General features: G+C 39.6%; 1 protein-coding gene across 3 annotated transcripts in view; it reads right to left on the bottom strand.

The window, feature by feature from the left end:
- The window catches only part of LOC134750648 (serine/threonine-protein kinase Doa), a 69,887-nt gene that overhangs the window by 28,907 nt on the left and 24,066 nt on the right, over window positions 1–16,914 (bottom strand). Inside the window, exons 1-2 of one of the 3 annotated variants that reach the window (XM_063685891.1) lie at window positions 3,415–3,542; window positions 1,215–2,349 (exon numbers count right to left, since the gene is read on the bottom strand). The exons of the other annotated variants lie outside the window; for them this stretch is intronic. Coding sequence (XP_063541961.1) covers window positions 1,215–2,257 — 1,043 coding nt within the window. The 5' untranslated portion in view covers window positions 2,258–2,349; window positions 3,415–3,542. Of the gene's footprint in view, window positions 1–1,214; window positions 2,350–3,414; window positions 3,543–16,914 lie in introns of those variants that run through there. 3 annotated transcript variants of the gene reach the window in all.

Below are 16,914 nucleotides of genomic sequence, written 5' to 3'. Positions count from 1 at the left end.
TTGAAATTTGGTATACATATGTAAGTTTGTGACCCAAAGACGGACATGTAACGCAAACAAATGAATTTTAAACATGAGGGCTACTTTTGGGGGGTAAATGAGTAAATTAAAAAATTAAGTTTTTCAAACTATATCGTGTTATATATCAAATGAAAGAGCTCATTGTGGGAATCTCAAATATAATTTTTTTATAATTTTAGGATAAAGTTGAAAAGTTATTCAAGAAAGTAGGCAAAAAATGACCATTCCCCCTTTATCTCCGAAACTGCTGGGTCTAAAATTTTGAAAAGAATACACAAAATCTTTACCCAAGGCCATCTGTTGATCACAGGAAAACCTATTAGAAATGTGCATTCAAGCGTGAGTCGGACTTAATTACTTAGTTTTTGATCCGACCCCTACAGGTTTTTCAAAGACATTTCACATAAAAAATACATTGTTTAAATTGTGTAATATACGGAACCCTTGGAACGCGAGTCAGACTCGCACTTGGCCGGTTTTTTTTCTTAGTATATTACATTTATTTCAGTTTATAATTTATATATTAGAGTGTTTCTACTTAAAATAAAAACAAATTAAAGTATTTTCTGTAAATAATTTAATTTGTTCTAATACTTCTAACAGTAAATAAAACATCACCATCATCTTCCTCCCGTTATCCCGACATTTTGACACGGCTCATGGGACCCTGAGGTCCGCTTGACAACTAATCCTAAGAATTGACGTAGGCACTAGTTTTTACGAAAGCGAAACAAATAGCATAATCTGAACAATACATCAATACCTATCTAACAAATTTCCTATACTAAAAAAAATCGTATGATAAATAACTGTCGTTTTTCTAACATGAGGAAGTGTGAAATGTTAAAGAAAGAAATATCTACGAATTGGAATTTATTCACGGTAAATAGAAACGGAGTAAGACGGGTAGAGTATTTATGGTAAGTTGGTGCATGGTTAGCGAAACATGTGCAGGGACCGGCTCGCGCGCTCCAGACCCGTAGCAAGTCGATGCACTCGGGCATCGCAAACCTAGTTTATTATTGCCATTCACGTTGACACCGCTTGGCGTTAATCCGTCAGTATTTACTAATAAATTCCTGACAAATATGAAATCACAGACTATCAGACGAACGTCGGAAAGATATTAGGAAAGTGGTTGTTAGTAAAGAACATGAAAATGCATTGCTCCTTGGCAAAATAGTGTTACATACGATACGCTCCACTCGTGTTCGCGCATGCTCTTCTGGAAGGCGTGGGACTTGGGCGTCCACGAGTCGACGCCGAGGTACAGCGCCGGCAGCTCGGCCACCTTGACCTCGAGCCGCTCGGCCAGGCGCTGCTCCACGACGGACTTGGAGCCGCTGGTCAGCGTCCTCTGTTGCTCTTTGGCGCTGCGTCGTTCGGCTCCTCCGTACCCATTCAACTTTTCTCCGTTGCAAGACGTTACGCTTCTCGGACTATCTGTGCTGAGCAATTTACTCTTAACGGTGTCTGCCTTACCGTAACTTTTATATTGCACTGATTCTGTTCCGTTCGCAGTTCGCGAATACTTCAAAGAATCGTAAGTGTCGCCATTTAGGCTGCTGTATTCGACACTGTTAAGGTTTAAGTCTCTATCAGTACGCTTCAGTACCACGTCGTACCCGTTTCGTTTTCCGTAACGATCCTCGTGGTTCTGCTTGAGGAAGTTGTTCTCGAAACTAGTTTTACATTTAGGAACATTATTTGAGTAGTCTGTATAGCCTAAATGTTTACTGTGTAAACCTTTATCACAGCCCTTCTTGAGAGTTTCTTGTATGTCTATACCGTTCCCGTTGAGCCGGCTGTAACTAAAGCTTGCAGGCTGACCGCCTTCCACCCGATTGTCGAACGATTCTCTACGTTCCACATCTTTGCTTTCGAATTCATGTTTGACGAGTGCAACTCGTGAAACGTCTTCGCCGTTGACGCCGTTTTTATATTGCGGCTTGTTGGTGAAATCTGCGGTCATGATACCAGTCCGGCTCTGTTCGTTGGGAACGGTCCACGTGTCGTGCTTTTTCTTTTCGCTGCTCTTGGATGACCACGCTTTGGCGAGCGCCGCTTTGAGCGCCTCCCTTCGTTCGTGAACGCTGACCCTAGGGTACTCGTGGATGGGGACAATGGCTGGCGCGTATAGGCTCGACCGCGGCGTCGCTCGCGTTATGCGGAAACTTCTGAACTCCCTGTTGAACTCCGAATTGAGAGAATAAGCCGGTATTCTCGAAGTCACCATTTTGAGATCAAAAATTCCACTATCAATTAAAAATAACTAGTTTCACAATCAAACTTTCAGCACTGAACACAGTGAACACATAGCTGCTCTACCTGTACATATAAAAGGAGGGAACGGTGACGTGTTGATCTAATTAGGGACGACGGGAGTTGGCGAAGTATTTCTGCGGATAGTGGTGAAGGTGCAGCGTGTGGTGCATGGATATCTGTGGGCCGCGACCTTCGCGGCAGCCGCGCGCGGCGGGACAACGCACTGGTCAACGAACCGCCCCGCCAGGCCGTGCCCGCCGTGCAGCGCTCCACCGCTCGTCTCGCTTGCATAACTTACTCGCAAACCGCTTGCCCTACCTTATCTCTTATGCAGTTACGCAGCCGGTCAAACTTTAACCGCTTTCAATACTCTACAGTTTTCAAAGATCTTTTAAAAATGTTAAGTATCCGTTATTAAGTGGTGATAAAGAGTTTTGTACGTTAGCCCGTTTCGTGAAGCAATTACGCCGTATAAGTGCATCGAGTGTCGCCTTGGATGCGTCCCTAATAAGGCTACTAGCGCTGCTGCCATATGGCCCGCGGCGGACACATCCTCGCCTGTCTACACCCCAGCTGCACCGCCACCGACATATTATCGCTATCTAACCGCGACTTTTCTAGGTTAATACAATATTACAATGCAAGCTATTTACACGAGATTATAATACATTATTTCGTGACTTCTGTTTAGTCTACAATATTTAAATCCGATTTTTTTTTCTCATTGCAATAATTTTAAACATGTATTATTCTTTTCAATTAAGCTACGACAACAAGGCCAAAACACATTAATTATGTATGAATGCGTCGAGCCTGTATGGTTAAATGTGATATACAGATCACATGAGACACTGAGTTTGTTTGTATATAAATTACAGTATCCGTTTTATCGTAAAGAGAAATAAACACTACACTATTAGTGTGATAAATTAGATCAACACGTTTCCGCTCATTAAATGGCACTGGGTATTTCACTGCGATCTAGGCACCGGATCGTATACACTGGCTCCACAGGGCACTCGGTGCACAACACAAAGTCCGATAAGTGCGGGACCCATTAGCCGGGATTGCTCGGTATCGGTCGAGAGGGCACCGGAAGCCAGTGCGTGATCGCATGCATACTCGTACCTTCTCGTTGCGCGCGCGAGAACTGTGCGTGCGGTGTGCGTGCACCGCTGCTACTAAACTGACTGAAGGGAGGCGTAGAGCGGACCGGTGCGAGGACCCCACCGCTGCGCGCCTCTCTCCTGCGGTCTACCACAAGTGACTCTAACTCGATAGCGCTACGGGTGGAAACGCAGGAGCGAACGCCGACATATGTCCGAGCCAGTTCGACTGCCCTGCATAGGATCGACTGCTCGACACGGCTTTTAAGCCTCCACCATACAGTACGTGTAACATTAAGATAGATCGAATAGATTTTAATAAATTATGTTTAAAGCAGCGAACGAACTACAATAACATGATAAGTCAACATGGAGGACCGAGAAAACTTTAGAAATCACGCAGTAAAAGAGAAAAAAATACTTAGCCTAAAGAAAATTTACATTAGACTGAGTTTAAATGGATTAACATTTCTTAGTTACAAGAAACTACAGGATTTGATGACAGCAGGAGACGATCAATTCGAATCATTTCATGAGAACGTCAGTAACAGCTCCACGCTTCGAATTAAATATTATAAATAACTCATGCTATACGTATTGATTAAAATCAGTATATAAAACGGTATTTAGTATTTACTATCATGTATAAGGCCTCACCTCAAATATTTTGCACAGATTTCACGTAAGCTATTTGTTTACCTGAAACAAGAATAAAACATAATTAGCTATTCTAAAACGATAATGTCCACTCACTTATGTACAATAGTACCCAGAAGCAAAGATAGATATAACTCCGTAATAGATGGATACAGTCTAAGGAAAAAACGTGCCTCAAAAATCAAGAAAATTTGATTCTCGTTCAGAGGGCGCTACTGGCTTTGGCCTACTGTCGTATAGATGGCGTTGACGGTTTCGTTTGTTATTTAACAATTTTAACGCATATCAGTGAAAGAACATGGGTCAAAATCATAAAAATAATAAATGCAAAAAAAAAAAAATATCCATATTTAAATACATTTTATCTTTTTTTTTATAAATCTTCATTTTTAGTTTTAAAGTGTGTCGACAGATGGCAGTGAATTTACTGGGGTTACAAAATGTTTCTATGACAGTACCGCTCTAGTATAAGTTACTCTATGCCCAGAAGTAAACAATCATAAAAAAACCTACGGACAAGGGCAGATGGCCGAGTCGGGTTTCGAAACACTGCACGCATCGAACATTATTTATTACATATGCATTTGGGCCACAGACAAAAATAAAACAACGCATATTCACGTGCGTCCAAAATTTACGTTATTCGAACACAACTCAAAAGGCATGTGCGGTTTCAATACTCTGATAGATTTAATTCATGACTTCATATAAGGTCACATTCATAATTAAATCAAAACAGAGACCATGTTGCTCCATCAATATTTATTTATTTGTATATTTATTTAAATCTTGGGGTGCGGAGGCTAAGGAGTTTGTGTGGGAATTGGGTCGGCGACTGAGAGATAGGGGTTGCGATCCTCGCTCCGGATCGTACCTGGTCCAACAGATCTCCTTGGCATTTCAACGGGGCAACGCTGCCAGTGTCATGGGGACGTTTGGCCTGCTACGGTCCGGGGTGGCACCATAGCCTAGTTCAGCGGTCGGCAACAGGCGACCCGCGGGCCCCATGCGGCTCGCGAACCTCTCGCTTGCGGCCCGCAAGCCTCCCTGGCTATTTTGTATGTATATAATATTGACAAACGACAATGTCTGATAAAGTCATAAATATTAACAAAATGCGGCCCGCGCCAACTTTGTTAGTTACTATGGCCCTTGGCTGCTAAAAGGTTGCCGACCGCTGGGCCGTAGTATAATTTAGTGGTTAAGATTGACAAAGCCTGTTGCGGATTACATCATTTGTAAGTACATGACGAAGCCTGTGTCCACTTGACGAAGCCTGCGTTGCTGATCACGAACTATACATGGACTTTCTATTTACTGTTGTATATTGCTTACCTGAATAAATGATTGTAATGTTTTTAAATCTACATTTGTAACATACATTAAGATTTTATTGATTAATCTTTTATTACGTAATTAGAAAATGGCAGGACATATAAATCAATTGTTTGTGAAATTTAGACACCAGTTGCCCAATATGGGAGAAAGTGGGGAAGATAGAATATTAGAAACAAATCGAATTAATAGCAGATACTGCAGACATAAATCATTGCGGCCCACATTCCTTTACCGAGAAAATACTTTCGACAAAGGAGAAATAATATTATACTTATTATAATTCCGGCACATTTTTATTTATTAATCAATGCCTATTAGCATTTCTTCGAGTTTACTTTAGACATCCGTAAATTGGTCTTTGTTGTCTTTTGCATCTTTGTACCGATATCATTAGGTTTGTTTAATCGTTTATCAATATTAATAACACACAACAAAAAAATACTTTATACAATTTCGGGTAAAATTTAATCAGGTGTCGAGGTGCATTAGCTTAGCCTACATAAACGCATCGACGCGATGTCATTTAGCCGCTGTGTTATACATCCACACTATATCGCGACACGGTTCATTTGACATTTATTTATGTAAATAAACAGCCCAGAGTGTTATCTCCTGTTCAGCGGACAAAGTGTGTCACTGCTGGCGATTATGCGCTACTGTAATTTTTCCCCTTTAGGCTCAAAGCTAACGCAGAAGAGCTTGACCTATATCCCGATCGTTGTTATAAATAAAACTCATAGTATAAAAACGACGCATATGACTTGGAAAACATTTTTTTCCATGTTTAAAAGTATTTCACTTTTTTGATTAAAGTACTTAAATACATGCAATGAATTTACCGCAATACGTAAATAAATACTGTTAAACTATAAATTTTAGTAATGTTATTACTTTTCAATAAAAATAATGTAATTTTTGCCATTAGCTATAGCCCCGATCCTCAGTCATGAGGGAACGACTAAGAAGAATAGCCTACGCAATGAATTTACCGCAATACGTAAATAAATCCTGTAAACTGTAAATTTTAGAAATATAATTACTTTTAAATAAAAATAATGTATTTTTTGCCCCGATCCTCAGTCATGAGTCATGAGGGAACGACGAAGAAGAATAGCCTATCTATCTATATTTATTTACCTGAACGCGAGTAGGTAGCTTTACTTGTTGACTATTAAGTTAATTGTATATGTGGTATTTTCTATAAAAAGGGACCTTATTGTCGATGGCGCTTACGCCATTATTACCGATGATCCGATATCGCTGTGACAATGAGGTCCCTTTTTTTATAGAAACTGCCCCATATATTATATATGTATTACAAGATAATATGTCATTAGTTAATTACTTTTTCTCTTCACGCTTTTACTTGAAAAGGTAGAATTTGTATCTAGAGGTATAAATAGTTATTTTCCTCTCACTAGCTCGGTAAGTACGCATCGTTGACATTTCATACGTCAGAAATGTCAACATTGTCAACAAATTTTTTACTTTAAAACTTTTCTCACCGACTCACGTAAAAATACACAACTTCCAGAGTTTCCTGTTATAATATCGTAAAAAAATGAATGATTCCAGTGATGAAGATGATCTAACGCCTGTGGATGTTGCACTTTCCTCGCTATAGTGAGGTGAAAAGTTTTGTGTTACACACGGGTGCAAATGTATTTTACTTCTCGTGTGTTGAAACACTCGCTACGCGCAGGATTCTATTTTAGAACTACTCGCTTCGCTTGTGGTTCAACTATAGAATCCTTTCGCTTGCTCGTGTTTCAATTCCACACTTGCGGGTAAAATACAACTTTGCACCCTTGTATAACAAATAATATATATTCATGTTAACTATATTTAAATCTAATAATGTTTTTTAAGTTTAAAAATGTTATGAAATATGTAATTCATTATATTAACGAAAATATGTACATTTTTTTTTATAAATGTAAGATGTGACCTGTAAAATTTGCTTTTACCAATAAAGTTCTGTATTCTGTACAAGGGGGCAAAGTTGTTTAACCTCTCGTGTTAATATTTATATACCCGAGCAAGCGAAAGATTCCAAAATTGAACCATGAGCGTAGCGAGTGGTTCGAAAAATGGATTCTTGAGCGTTGCGAGGGTTTCAAGGCACGAGGGTTAAACAAATTTTGCCACCGAGTGAAACACAATTTTTTTTACCACGCCAACACAAGGAAAATATTAACTGTAAAATATCAAACAAAATCAAAGCAAATCGATTCAAAATGAATGTTATTAAATATTTATCATTCAAAATCATCATCTAAAAGTCAATTCTACCAGCAAACATAAGAAAACAACTCAAAATTTGCATAACTTTCTTATAAGTTTTTGAACAATCAAGAGAGCCTTTACCAGCTGGTGTGGTGAAAACAACATCTCAATAAATTTTCTAGTGAGTTAAAGTCGTGAAACTGCTACATCTTCCGAAAAAGCTTTCAAAAAAGAAAATGAAGCACTAACAATGATCTCAGCGAATTAGCTCTTTCAATTAATTAGCAATTAAAACAGACATTTGATCTCTGTTCATAATCATCCATGGGCAACGTCAGCAAATAAGTTGATTAATTTTTTGCTTACGATTGCACCCTGTGTGTACCCCACTAAAACACTTGTTTGGCTCCAACCTACGCAAAGACTGGTAGGTAGAACCCTCGAGATGAATCCGTTACTCGCGAGTATATGAATACACAATCAGTACAGTCATAGAGGTGCTTATATTATATAGAGGTACTTGGAGTTGTAATTGTAGGCTACTACGTCAGACTATTCAATTGGCGGCAAATAGAAGCAAAAAATAATAGCACCAGAGGCGGAAACGGCGAGGACCAATGACCCAAATGGTTCATTACTAGGCCGCCTTGTTAGACTAAAAATGTAATAATGAAAGAAAAATCGGTCACAGCCGCCTGCTAGACCAACCACGGCTTTGTTTCTGTGTATGTCAAACGTGACTAAATTAGGACTTCTATAATAAGATATTCTGATATTATAAAGGTTAAATTAATTCCTCAACTCTTCCGAGATGCCTATAATAAATCAAAGGCCGGATCGCTTCCGCGGTTCTTGAACATTGATCAACTACATGTGTGAGATGATAGTGACGAACAAGTACGAATTTGACACGATTTTATACTGACGCTCCTCGAGTACCTCCTAAATAGCTCCCAGGATGGAAATGATGTGAAAAACCATTCCAATCATTTAAGGCTAATCAAATCATTTGAACATGCTCGACTAAAAGGATTAGTCGGCACTTAAAACACGATCCGTGCTGTGGCAAATTAATCCGGCGCCGTAAATGGAGCCCTCTCGGAAACCTGATCTATCAGTACAATCTAAACAATTTATCAAAATAGCTTCCATATATGGACTTCCTGTAAATCTAGGATTCCTCACCTCACTATCGTTCCTGCGAATCCTGCGTGTGTACCAGAGAGTACATAAGCCAATCAATACACCCAGTAGATTATAATTACAAAGCGCACCAAATAAATCCCAATATGAACACTTGAAACTTGCATAGTTTCAAGTGTTAAAAACGCTTATATTTCAAAAAGTAACGCAATAATAACAAGTTAGTAGCTAACGGTCCTTGTTATTCATTGGGGTCAGAATGGGTCATACAGATTCATGAATAACCGAACATACTCGTTATAGTTTGTCATCTCCTATAATTACTGTTTAACACTCAATAAAAAAATCAGTTCAACCAAACACTATAACAACTCTTTAATTATTTAGATAAAATGAAATGTATTCCACGACAGAAATGTAGTTTAATGCTATAACTATTAACGTTTTGATTTAAAACCTAAATAATTCAAGCGACCGATTGCAGGACATTCAAGCGGATGCAGTCGCCAGTCAGCCGATATCAAACTAAATGCGACGTTTAATTATTTTCTCCGATCGACCCGCATTTCAAAAAGTTTTTATCACACGGGCCTGGTGGATGGTAAAGCTTCTCAGAAGCACAACAAAGATCCTTCGTGCTTGTGACTCACGGAGACGGTAGGGCCTTTACGCCAGACAAAAAAAAGTCAGCATTCGAGTGTTTACAGCGTGACTTGTTAAAAATCAACGACAACGTAAAAGTTAAATTCTTTTAAGATTAGTAACAAAAACTGGTGGCCACAACAACTTGTGACAGATAACGTAGGAGTAAAGTAAAAGTTTTCTTCATTATTTATCAGCGGGAGTAGGTACAAATCGCTGTCTATGACCGGGCGGCGACTTCCCACAATTCGGCGAAATCGAAACGTCTGTAATTGGGGCAGAAAGCTGTCAGTACAGCGTCGTACAGTTCGATTCGGCGAATGAGCGCGTAGGCGGTCAGCCAGCATTTACCGCCGCCGCTTGTCATCCTTCATACACGACATTACTTGTTCCCATAATCAAACTTTTGGGGTCGTGTCACACTTCTGACGTGTGATTAGAAATTGCAATTTTATGTAGGTACTGCTTTAAGAGATAATACTACTTGTGGGTGTTGTACATGGTTTTAAGTTTAAGAAGCAATTAAAGCTTCGTTTGCGGGTCATAAAACAGGTGAAATGCCGTAGTTGCTTTAGCGTAGCGCGAAAAACTTAACCTTCTTTCACCGCAGAAATTAAAATTGAATTATTATCCTTAGGTGTAAAAATATACCGCATCGGAAAGTTTTCAGATAAACCCAATTATCAAACAGTTCCCTTTAAACAAGGCAATAAAGCATTGCTCAAGACAAACGTTTATTTAATATTAATTAACGCCGCCGTCATAAGCATCGGGTTGACTGACTCATGCAGAAAATGCACTTTGTTTTCGAATCGCGGAAGCATTTTACAAGAAAAAGATTAAGAGTTGACGTTGCTTTATAATCTGCCACGTCATTCGTTGATTGGATACTTGTCATAAATCGTTATTTAACCAGTGCTTGAAAAGGAAACTTTCGCTTATTAATATTTCTTTTGATAAAAGGGAAATCATGTCACGTCAGCTGACAAATGGCTGCAAATAATACCGCGCAGGATCGTAATCAAGGCCTCGGCGCAGCTTTGTGTTTGAAAACAAAAGTGATCACAGTTTACGAGAGACGTCAAATACTGAGAGTTGCGTAAACGACGAGCTTTGCTTCGAGGGAAACCACGGCGCCCACGCTTCGGATGTGCAGCAACTGCCTAGTTTAATTATCTATCTATGGTGTCTTATTTAACTAGCTTCAGCTAACAGGACCAGGATCACGTAAACGTGCAGATGTTTCATTTTTAGGTTGTAAATGAACTGGTTGGTTAAACCTGGTGTTAGCTAATTGTTTACTGTTTAAATCTACGTAATATGAACACGAGAAGTACGCGGCAGAAAGGTCGCCGCGAGACCGTTTATTAACAAAGAGTATCAGTTAAATGCTTCCGTGTACAAATTACGATCCGAAAGATCGTTTGTAGGGTTTTAGTGGTACGCCTCCATCGATTTCCGAAGGAATCGTGGGCGGGCGATGCATTGCCGCAACTCCTTAAACGGGCACCTTACTTGTCTTTCCTTTAAAATAGTATCGCTATCGGTTCTGCAAGGCCTCGAGTCGTTAAGTTCGTTCTTGCGAAGAATGTGGAATTTCACCCAGACGCTTGTCCTTGACAAAAAAAAACGAAATAGTGTTTTACTTCCGCAAACGTGAGCGGCCTGCGAAGGCCCCGCTAGTAAACATCACGAGTGCATCGGCAACTCGAATAATTTTAATTTTGATTCGATTCGTAAATGGAAATAAAATGATACAATTTGCATAATCGTCTAGAGGACTGGTCACGGTATGTCTTTATTTGGTAAGCCAATCGGATAAACTAACAAGTCAGGCACAGTCTAGCTGCACAGAGTTGAATAAATTACCTATAAAATGTCATATTAAGATGCTAATGTGGTGTGACGTTGAGTTTTATAAGCTACAATAATATAAACATACGGACTAATCGCAGGCAGGGCACTGCCTCCTATGGCGAGCGTGATGGTCAATGTCATTGCTACTAACTGGCAACTACACATCAACACCGACACGAACAAAGAGGTTCTTCATGATTCAGACTAATGTCTTAGTTCTGCCTTACAACTTCCTGTCTAAGGATGAGTAAACAGGCCACGTGCAAAAGTCTAATATTCTAACAGTCGCTATAAGCTTGATAGAACGTGCGTTGGCTCTGGCGAAACGCGTCGCCCTATAGGTGTGAATTTATTTACTCTAGGCGAAGGGTTAGGGTTATTTATTTACTCTAGGTTTTCTGCAACCCTTTATTTGCCCTACTAGAATACAGTACAAGTGTTAAAAAGAAAATCTGCGTATAAGGTCTTTATACGCAGAGGCGACTTGTAAATATTCAAGATTGCATGGTTCGGTTACACAATTCTCTTACGCAAAAAGACACCCGTAGAAAAATTATGCGAGAAAGCGTATTTTTCTGCAACCCTTTGGATTTTTTTAAATGTTAGACTTAGACACTCACATCATCACATTAAACACCACACTTCTCTTGCCCCATCAATGGTTACGGGTCTATGTATTGTATTCGAGTAAGTGTAGAGACCTGTTGTGTATCAATAATATTAAACATCGCCAGGCGATTGTGGAAACGGTAACACGTGTCTGTTCATGAAAATCGAGTTAACAAAAGCATTTACCGATGACTCAACACCGGAGCTAACAGTATTGCCTTAGGTCCGATTGCCCCCATTCTCCACATTTGCAAATTACTCCAAATTCAATACAATGCTCAAACTCGTAATGAGTATTATTATTCACTGTGAGTATTGAATGTGCGGACTGCGGAGTATAGGCACACATGTTTTTTAGTAAGTACCTATGTATCTACCTATATAGGCTTTTATAAGAGAATATAATTTTGCCCTAGCGGTCTATGGCAACATGCTGAGTAGGAGCGTGTATCCCTGATTAACGTTTTTTTGTTCTTTTATCTTTGTTCTTTTACCTTATGCTTCAAGTGCAATAAGGACGTTTTCATCTGACATCTCAACGGAAATCCTGATATAATAAAAGTCCTTATTGCAATGCAGATGAAGCTTACGGACCCTTCTCTCATGGAAAGCCACATATATGTTTGATTGTGATATTTACTTTTTTTCTTAATATAGCGACTACATCTCCTAAAAACCATGCACGTTTTTACAAGCTTTATTTAACTTGCAATGTACCTATGTAAGTATGTAACTATGTTTGTACGGGTCAAATCTTGCAAGTTAAATTTGATCCACTTTCCGGTTTCCGATGAACATAATATTTAAACCAATTTACACAAAACCTTAACAAATTATACGCCTTAACCTTCCTTAAGAATCACTCTATTCATAGGTAAAAACCGCATAAAAATCCGTTCAGTAGTTTTCACTGAAATTATTACTATTTACTTACTTCTCGCCTAATAGTTGTGACAAAATACGGGCCTATAATTGCAACCGCTGTGTGGCGCTGTCTTCGTGCACGGTCCCAATAGGTTCGAATGTTATAAAAATAAAAGATAGATAATCCCATCAGCAGCTTTCGATAATAGGTACATTTATATTATTATATCTTGTATGTGATTGTGACCCATATTTTACTGCTTGACTGCTAAACAGACCCGCTGCCCACACCCGGACGAAACAATACCAGAGTAGGTACATTATAAATCTGCACGTTGAAACACTTAACGGATACCATTTATCTAATAACATGCGCATATTTATTTGGCACATTCGATTAGCTCCTATATGAATACAATGAAGATTTCTTATCGACTTTCCTATAACTGCTACACTACTATCTGGCTTATAATAACTTATGACTAATCCGATTAAAAAAAAAACCGTTCCGTACCATTACGCAAAAAACGGTAAAAAAATCACGTTTGTTGTATGGGAGCCCCACTTAAATATTAATTTTATTCTGTTTTTATTAATTTGTTGTTATTGCGGCAACAGAAATCCATCATCTGTGAAAATTTCAACTGCCTAGCTATCACGGTTCATGAGATACAGCCTGGTGACAGACGGCCGGACAAACAGACAGACAGCGGAGTCTTAGTAATACGGTCCCGTTTTTACCCTTTGGGTACGGAACCCTAAAAAATATAAGTCATTCATGTAATTGGAGCCCGTGCAGCCTTGCATCTGAAATTCTCATACAAATTACTATGAAGGAATTTGGTCAGACAGTGAGTTAATATTTTTTTTATGGTTTTCTGTTCGCATATAGCAGTAGTATAAAGTAAAATAATAATAAAAAGAAACACTCATTAATCCTATTGAAAATTATCTTATCACCCACGCTTTAAGGTATACCCGGGTAAGACCGGACTATTTTTCGGCAAGTTGGAAAGACGTCACAAAAAATATAGTACTCATTTCTCACAAACTTTTACCTCCGAATGTTTAGGCTGATAATTAATGTTTACAGATAAGCCGATGTAAACGAACGCAAATAAAATAGCTTTCACTGCCGCCTACCGCCAGAGGAGCACTTAAATGCCGCCGGTACTGGTTTGCTGCTACTGCTTCGTAGAAAAACGTCATAAATTTGTTTGAATCGTGCGTAATGGGGTTCACAGACATTCGGTTTATCTTAAATATCAGACAATACCATTAGATCGTTCGGTTCGGTACTCGTACACTCTACTCACGCTACAGTTTAGTAGCGATCCTCATCATTCCAGTTCCATGCATGGCGACATTCTCATATGCACTAGTTTGTACAAAAAAAAAACTATTATTATAGAGCGAAAAATAGAATAGTTATGAGACTTATGAGGAACGCTATGAAACTCATGAGAAAGGATAGTAAAGTTAAGGGTAGAAAACACTCTGTACAGTCAAGGGCATAAATATACATTCCCAAAGTTTCAGAAATATGTGTACGCTCTTACACCTTAGACAATAAAGTCGTGTTCACATATTTTTAAACCATTTGTCTGGATCGATAGTTTTGCCTTCGACTGTACACCTAAGTATAAACTTAATCGAAATATGTTTATAAAATAATATAATATTACTACAATATGCTTTTATATTCTGACAAATAAATACATTTTATTTCATTTAAAGCATGCAACGACTTGTACAGGTATGGGTTCTTAAGGCGTCTTTTAATTTAAACCAATTATTTTAATTAAATTTTAATTTTTTAAGATTTATTTTGATTGGCATTGTGGTCGTGAAAGTGAAAAGATATCACGGTGTGTAATTTTGATAGAGAAAGTCGCAAGCAAGACGAAAAATATTTAATGTGTGTATCTATTATTCGTTTATTACCACACGCATTTGAATTCTGATTACGAAATTATCACTAATTAATTTGAGGCGCAGTGACGGCAACAAAATATCAATTTAGAATAACTGAAAATGCCAGTTTAACTTGTGACCGTCGGATTTAAATGTCACATGACTGTAGGGGGAAATTAGCATAATACAGGCAGGTTTGGAAAGAGCTGGGGTGCTTCGGACAGGAAACCTCCTAGAGTGCCGAGACCCTTCTCATTCCTCTTGATCAGCTGATCCGGGGGAAAGGGAAGGGCTTTCGGACGGTGCACCCCGGGGGCAACGGAAAGTAATCTCTTGGTTTCCAGGTAATTGCTTACCGGTGTTGCCAATGTCCTGTCACGGGGGGGGGGGGGGGGGGGGTAAGGGGGGTTCCGCACAGGGTGTCCTCTCAATGAGGGAGAGTTCACCTGAGTGCGTGCTGGAGGGGGACCTTTGGGCCGGGCGACTGCGGTCGCGGATGGGGCCTTCGGGCCGGGCGCCTTCGGGCACGTGAGGGCACAGGAATGCCGCTGACCTGTATAAAACTGCGGTCCCCGTAACTGTCTAGGCAGACGGCCTATGATGACGGCCGGGGGGGTTACCACTGCTGGCGTGGTGGCCACGATGATGACCACCTCTATAAAAAATCGCTAAAGCAACCTGAGGGGGTGGAACCTGGGGTTTTTCCATCTCCTCCCGGCGTGGAGGTTGTCATGAGGGACCAGTGTGTGGTGTCGCCCTGCACACTACCTTCGAGAGGGGTAGCTTCGGCTCCAGGGCCTTCGGCTGTCGGCAGCAGGCGGTGTTCGCCGTGGAATGCTCTGCGATCACGTGTTAACCGCCACCATTGCTGCGAGACGGGCATTCCGTGGAGGGTTTAGTCGGTATTTGGCCCCTTGGCCACGAGTCCGACATATCCGTCCTAGTTTCCCGACTAGGCGGAATGCCTAAATGCATTGCATTATTTGCATGAATCCTATGTTTTAGACCTCGAGCCAGGAATAATATTCGTTAGTCATGGTTTTCCCGGCATAAAGTGGTTAAGGGAAATATGTAACAAAGAAGTTTTTTTATAACCCGTTGGTTGTATCATTATGAATACTTCATAGAGTTAAACCAAGAAAAGTCTGCAGAGACTTAGACAGCACACGCAGTGCCAGTTATTTATACGGTGTTTATACGCCATAATTTCGTAGAAGTTTGACGTTTAAAATAACACCTGCACTGCGTGCTGTCAAAATCTCTGCACTTTTCTTGGTCTAACTCTAATGATACTGCATGATGAAGCACAACCACAACTAACAATTGCAAGGTGAATGTCATTGGATGTTAAGTCTCCCGTTTGCTCATTATTATTAGGTATCGTGCAACAAAGTGTGGTGCAGGGTTTAGTAGGAAAAAAACATTTAAAATTACTACTGCTATCTGCTATTACAAACAACGCAGAAACCGCAAGCATATCTCAGGGAACTCTACTGGTGTCGGAACAATACAATTTGTGCGTCAAGTAATTACCGCTCTTACGCGCAGTACTTTCTAGCCCTGACGACTGCGATCCACGAACAATCGCATTATTATACCTGTTGTGTAGATTAGTAAGAGTAAACATTGTCTGACTTTTCTTATTAAACAACTACGCCATGGCTACTTACTTGCACTTATTGTAGTTTATTTGATAATATTCGTGTATATTTATATAATAACTCGTTAGTCATTCCCGTTCAAACCACTAGAATATTTGATTTATTAAATTTTCTTCTTATCAGTGTTAGCAATACTAAAATTAGCCAAGTGTGAAAAAGACAATACGATATTAAAAAAAGGGGCAGTATTACCAGTACCTAATACAGGACACAGTTTACCGATAAAAATAACGCCAATGGGGAAAGCTCTATGTACTTACTAGCGACCAAATCAATAATAAGCTAATACACTCATGGACAAATTTAGAGGAACGCAAAAAAAAAACACTGATTTAAACTTTCACGATTTATACTCATTATTATTCACAACGACGAGACTTAATCGCGTAAAATAAGTTTTAAATTTACCTCTGACGTTTCGAGGACGGCGTTGTCCCGTGGTCTCGGAGAAGACTGGCTAAAGTTGACACCAACATCTAGGCGCGCGAGTTTTTCGAAGTACCCGCACTTGGTCTTGTTTATTAACTTGAACGTTTTGCGCACTAGGGATGTCACCGGGTCGACACACAACACTCACAATATTCGATTTTTCAACTTTCGATAATTCTTTC

This window comes from Cydia strobilella, chromosome 2, assembly GCF_947568885.1.
Source record: "Cydia strobilella chromosome 2, ilCydStro3.1, whole genome shotgun sequence".
Taxonomy (NCBI): domain Eukaryota; kingdom Metazoa; phylum Arthropoda; class Insecta; order Lepidoptera; family Tortricidae; genus Cydia; species Cydia strobilella.
This window is presented reverse-complemented; position numbering and strand designations above follow the sequence as displayed.